Below are 5,899 nucleotides of genomic sequence, written 5' to 3'. Positions count from 1 at the left end.
GTGGGCTTTACCTGGATTCATTTACAAATATTTTCACAGCCTGCAAATGATATTTCTGCTTGTCAGCAGACATCCACTAATTTTACCACAGGTGGCTATGGCCTTATGACTGCACTTACAATGGCAAACAATAGGAACCAGATATAAATTCCATCATAAATCAAGTATTCTTCTGACTTTAGCGTTCACACAATGTTCAGTTGTCATCCAAGTTAGGTATCATATTCATTTGTATTGTACAACCATCTCTTTATGTGTACATGGCCACCTCAGATTTAGTATGCTAATAATAAACATGGAAGAAGGCCTAATGTATGCAGAAGGATGACATCATTATGTTAGCAGACACACTTATTATAGTAGCACACATGCTGCATCATGAAGAACAAGATGTCCCTTTGTCAAAGTGATCTGAGGATGGAATTGTTTCCTTCACAACATTATTGTCCTGCCAGATGTGTCTGCATAAATAACTTCCCAAGCTCAATTTCTACGAAGGAACCCATCTATGTTGGGCAGTGATGATGGCAAAGTGCAGACTGGACTAATTAAAAAAAAAAACCTTTAAAATACAAGCAGTGCTAAGAAGATGAAATGGGTGAATGAGGTCTAGTTTTGTTTGTTAAGAGTTTGGCTAACTTTCTTTGAAGTTCACCCAGCAAACTCAACGCTCAATTTGAATTCTATAGGAGAGGAACCTTCCACTTAAAGTAATTATTGTTCTTAGAGTTACCTTTCTTCTAAATCCTTCTAGAATATGTGGTTGATGTGGAAATTAATATGTGGATAATATTGATGGTCCGCTAAAAAAAGTTTTTAGAAATGAAATATAAACTCTAGTTTATTCTAGGTAGTTAAAAGAGTTGTGCCAGCATGTCATGTAAAAGGCATTCTTCCCAATGACCATCTAATGTATTGTGGGTTGTAGATTTAGTAATTATAGAAGGGGTCCCCTAAAACCTCATAGTTATTTCAAGAGCTCCCCTATGTAGAAAAGGAAAAAGGTCGGTCTTTTATAAAGAATAAGACCCTGTACAATTGTTTCAAGCGGCTGTAAGAACATATTGATATAAACAGGCCATTTGTCTACTGCCCCAGCCTTGCTGGTGGTTGGCCCTTTAGTGGGGGAAAACTTGTGCTAAGTGGTTACTGGTTCAAACTTGCATCACTACTATAAGTATACAAGGTTTATATGATATGGTGATGATATTGTTGTTTTATGGGTATATTTTTTTCTAATGTGTGGATTTCAAAGGAGTTTGGATACAAAACTTCTTTGCTCTCATGTACTGATGTATATCTCTTCTCATTAGTCTATTAAGCACCTATAGTGCCGTTTTACAATCTTGGCCTGCTCATCTCCTAATTTTCCACCGTTCTTTAGCTTGTATTGCCATATTTTCCAAATAGGTCAGTAAAAAATTGAATAATGACAATGTATGTATGTCTACATCTGAGTATTTGATCTTGTTTCCCTTTCATATTGCAGAAACTTGAACTACATATTTATGAAAAATAACATAAAAAGGATTTTATTTTTTTCAAAGAAAAAGACATGACCCGTGATGGCATAGACATGTGTTTAATCAAAGCACAATGATATATTGCTTATATTTTTTCCCAAAAATAGTTATACATTCATTAGCTCTAACAGCTGCAAAAGAAGAAAACAGTAACAATGTTGGGTAAATTAATGATCCACACACATACCATGCAGTTTACTGTATATCTCTTTCGGGATATTTAACAACATACTGAACCATAATTAATATTCTGGGGTACAATGTTTCAAGATATATTCTTATATAATTTGTTAGAGTGTAACCAATACATGTTTGTATCATAAAAAAGAAATAGAAATGACACGGTACATTAAAAGCTGCCTTTTATGATAAGACAGAGGTAGACAGATAAAAGTGGTACATTGATGTTAGTGTCACCTTGCAGTCCTGGACAATTTTGGATGGATCTTCGCTACTAATTGAAAATTATAAAGGTTGAAACTCATTGGAGCAAGAAAAGTTTCACTCTGCATTTGTTTTGGTCTTTAAGCTAATTTATAATTAAGTTTAAACCCTTAAACACCAGCTTGTAATTAGAAGCAGGCTGTTCTAAGAAAGCTATGTTTTGATATTTGCTTTGTTTACAGATCTAGGTGCTTATAAGCTCTTTACTGTTTATTTTTCCAGCTTTTTAGCTGAAATAGGACTGCAGAGTTCCACGGCGACGAATATCACAGGTCCAGCAATGGAAACCACCTCCTAAGGAATTCGCATGGCGAATACTGACTTTAATGGTGGAGATACCTGCCAATTAAAACAAATTATGTATATATTAATAACCTGAATAGAACAGAAGAAACATATTTAAATAATGTTTATTTCTAATATAGATTTTTATAGAGATGATTAGAAAAAGGGCAAATGATACACATAACGGCAGTAAACATGGACCCTTTTTTCATGATAGGCTCGGGGTTAGATGATAACCATATTCAGACCTCAACTGAAGCAGATTTACTTTCTATGTAACAAGGATCTGTGTCCTTCGGGAAAAAGATCATTTATTGCTATTTATTGTCAGCGACCAGGCAAATGATCTCACTTTATTGGAAGACAAGTACTTATCTACTGCTAACACTCTTGATAGATAAAGTGAATGACACTGAGTATAGAAGAACTTAGGGCTTTAGATGAAGATCGTTTCAAATCCTTTATTTCTCATTAGATGATATGGATACACTTTGTAGACTTTCCGCTGTTATTAGCTAGGTTGATATTTAATAAATAAAATGTGTTGATTGGAGCTCTAAAAACTATTGTTAACCCCTCGGGTTATTTCCTATTTAGAGGTTTATCCAGATGTATATATTTTTTTCTTTTTCTCTCATTGTTATGCTATTTATACACTGGGTTAATAAAAATATTCGTGAGTTTCATGTTTTGTTTACATTTGATATTGTTATAATTTGAATATAAAAAGTTCCACTTAGTGTTTGAATCTTTGTTGGTTGAAATTTCCCCTTTGTACTGTTTTCCCCATCCTTTTTTTGTTATTTCCTCTTTTAAAAATAAAAAAATATATATATATATAACATTAACATGAGCTTTTATGTAGGTTAATGTACACCTGGACAAAAACTACAGCAGTATTTGCTAAATTAAATTATGAAATGCATTGATCAGGGGACACTTACCCAAATTTTCAAACATCTTCTGAATAGAAGTTTCATTGGCATCCACCATTACACGTTTTTCATCCAACATTAGGACATTCATTGAAAGCCATTTTGAGGACATCCATAGAGGATGATCTAAATAAAAAAAAGAGGAATAAGTATATCAAAAGAAAGGAATTGGCATACCATATACAGGATTTTCTGTGGATCTTTTATGCTATTTAAAATTTACACTAAATAGCTGTGAAAAATTGGTGAATGTTATTGTTTCATTTGCAACAAATAAAGAAGATGTCCAGATTACATCTACCGCTGTTTAATCAGTTTCATATAACCTTATAATTATAATAATTATAACATTATTTCAGTCAGTATGTTAAAACCTCAAAACAGGTTATTTTGGTATGTGCATTTACATAAATCATGACATGAGAGCATGCTTGAAGACACATCAATACCTACCATCTGGGATGAGTGGAGTGGGGGGAGTGACAATAGTCCAGCCAGCTTTCTTGAACAAGTCGATCTGATCACAGAGACAGAAAACATAAATTAGAATGTGCACTATCACAGGAAACAAGCATGTGCTTGGTTGGTTCATTCTACAGTCTTTTACATACCTGATGGCAGGGGCGATCTGGGTTAGAAAGTACAAGGCCTGGTCCGATAATATTGAAGGTGGCATCAATATGCATAGGATTTGGGTCCTTAAATGAGATAACGTGCACCTTGTACTCTGGGGCCAGATGTCTGCGCATCCATTCGATTCCGAGGTAGTTTGTAACCTAGTAATAAATTGGAAATTGATTTATCCACATAGATATATACAGAAAAAACTGAATAAATGATGTATACATTGGACAATTTCATATTTTTTGCCTGTTTTTTTAAAGCATAGTCATCTTGTGGCGGGATTTGTACTATTCTCTTCCCTAGGCAAGATAGTCATGCTCAACGGGTGATTATGGGAGGGCAGCCATGATGATAGTGGAAGGTCATTGTTGGAAGCGATGATGGTCGTGGGCACATCACCCTATGCTAAGCCCTCTTATGCATTCTACATGATAGCAAAAGCCTAGCTGGCCTTGTAAAAAATCTGCCTCTGGTTACCTTAAAAAATCTAAGACAACAATATATAGTTCTGGGTCCTGGGTCTTGCAGAATGTAGCCAGGTCAACCCTGTGGGGAATGTTATTTTGCAGTATATGTGGCTGAAATTAAATATTCACTGTGGGAATCAATCAATCCATTTAGCAATGGGACCTGCAAAAAGTAGGTGTCATTAAATAAAGGGAAACTATTATTACCAGGATCAGTTTATTTTAAAATGTCTTTTTAGGTTTGCAAACTGATATTTTTTTTTATTTTCTTAAATATTTGCAAAATCTTTTATCGTACCAATTAAAGACACAACCAATATATTGATTTGCCCAGGACTTCATTACTTAGTATAACTTTTGTGCACAGCAGTGATGAAGGGTTTGTGTGTGTTATTAAGGCTTGATTCACCATAAAACAGACTGTCAAAAAACAAAATAGCCTAGACACACCTGCTGGGGTAAATGTGAGATTTTACAATAGTTAAGGCATTTTTTAGAGGCCATGACACATAATAATGTTAGCATATTAAAGTGGAACTATAGTTTTGCTTTGATACTTGAGCGAGCAGGCAGGTCTTTGCAGACAATGTCCCTTCCGCATTAAAACATACTTACCTGCCTGATCACTGTCATATTTTTAAAAAGATGGCCGCGTCGCGTCCGGGTGAGGACAGGTGAGTGCAAATAAAAAATTGTGATCATATAGATTAGGGTATTGTCTGGATGCAATTCTTTAGTTTGTAGATATAGTTATAATTTAAATGAAGTAAAATAAGGGGAAATATTACATAAAGAACAAAGACAGCTGGTATTTGGAGGCTCTGTACCTGACTTCTCTGTGCAAAGATATCTCTCCCGGCTCTCATGAAGTCAGCAGCATCAAAACAGGGCTCAAATTCTGTAGTAACAAATTTCCCCTGAGCAGCCAGTTTATGACGGTCTTCTACAGTACGAATGGGGTATTCCTGAAAGGCACACATTAAGAAAGTCAACATTCAGCCTTTATTATGAATGCAGTTCCTGACCTTCCCAGCATTTCCCATGCTGCATTCATCCATCACATAAAGTATGTGATGTACACACAACAATAATTCACACAGCTTAACAGTGTCATTGCACACAGATTTATTACACAGAAGTTAAAAAAAAAAATTAGGTTTGAAGTACATAAGCACCATTATTGTAATTTAAAGTTTGCACATGTACACTAAGCAGAGAAAACACAAAGGACAACACTAAGCAAAACGCATGATTCCAATGGCAGAGGTGCTTTGATTTGTAAGTACGATATATTAACTATACAGTATGTTTCATTTACAAACCTGCAAATATTGGCAACAAGAGCTTATCTCCTACACTAGAATTATTTGTTGTCTGCACCCTATAATTAAACAAAATTGGTAATCAGTAAAAGTTATACTGTGTCTGTGCATGCACCTATCAGTATATCATCCTGAATGATAGGATTGCCTACAGCTAAAGGTGGAGGAAAAACGAGAAACAGTGACTAGCATTTAAACCTGCTCAGCTTAGGAATGATCTAGGCAATGGACACACAGTCATTATATATATAAACAACCTACATACAAAAAGAACATACTATATATATATATATATATAT

The 5,899-nt window shown here is 34.8% G+C and overlaps 1 protein-coding gene across 1 annotated transcript in view; it reads right to left on the bottom strand.

The window, feature by feature from the left end:
• Positions 1 to 1,566: 1,566 nt before the first annotated feature.
• GATM (glycine amidinotransferase) overlaps positions 1,567 to 5,899 on the bottom strand; it is a 19,229-nt gene continuing 14,896 nt past the window's right edge. The window contains exons 5-9 of the mRNA XM_072402433.1: positions 5,106 to 5,243; positions 3,799 to 3,963; positions 3,641 to 3,704; positions 3,197 to 3,313; positions 1,567 to 2,306 (exon numbers count right to left, since the gene is read on the bottom strand). Of these exons, the coding sequence (XP_072258534.1) occupies positions 2,194 to 2,306; positions 3,197 to 3,313; positions 3,641 to 3,704; positions 3,799 to 3,963; positions 5,106 to 5,243 (597 nt within the window). The 3' untranslated portion in view covers positions 1,567 to 2,193. The remainder of the gene's footprint in view (positions 2,307 to 3,196; positions 3,314 to 3,640; positions 3,705 to 3,798; positions 3,964 to 5,105; positions 5,244 to 5,899) is intronic.

The sequence above is a fragment of the Pyxicephalus adspersus genome, chromosome 2 (assembly GCF_032062135.1).
Source record: "Pyxicephalus adspersus chromosome 2, UCB_Pads_2.0, whole genome shotgun sequence".
Classification (NCBI taxonomy): Eukaryota; Metazoa; Chordata; class Amphibia; order Anura; family Pyxicephalidae; genus Pyxicephalus; species Pyxicephalus adspersus.
Note: the sequence above shows the minus strand (reverse complement) of the source record. Positions and strands in the feature narration are given on the sequence as shown.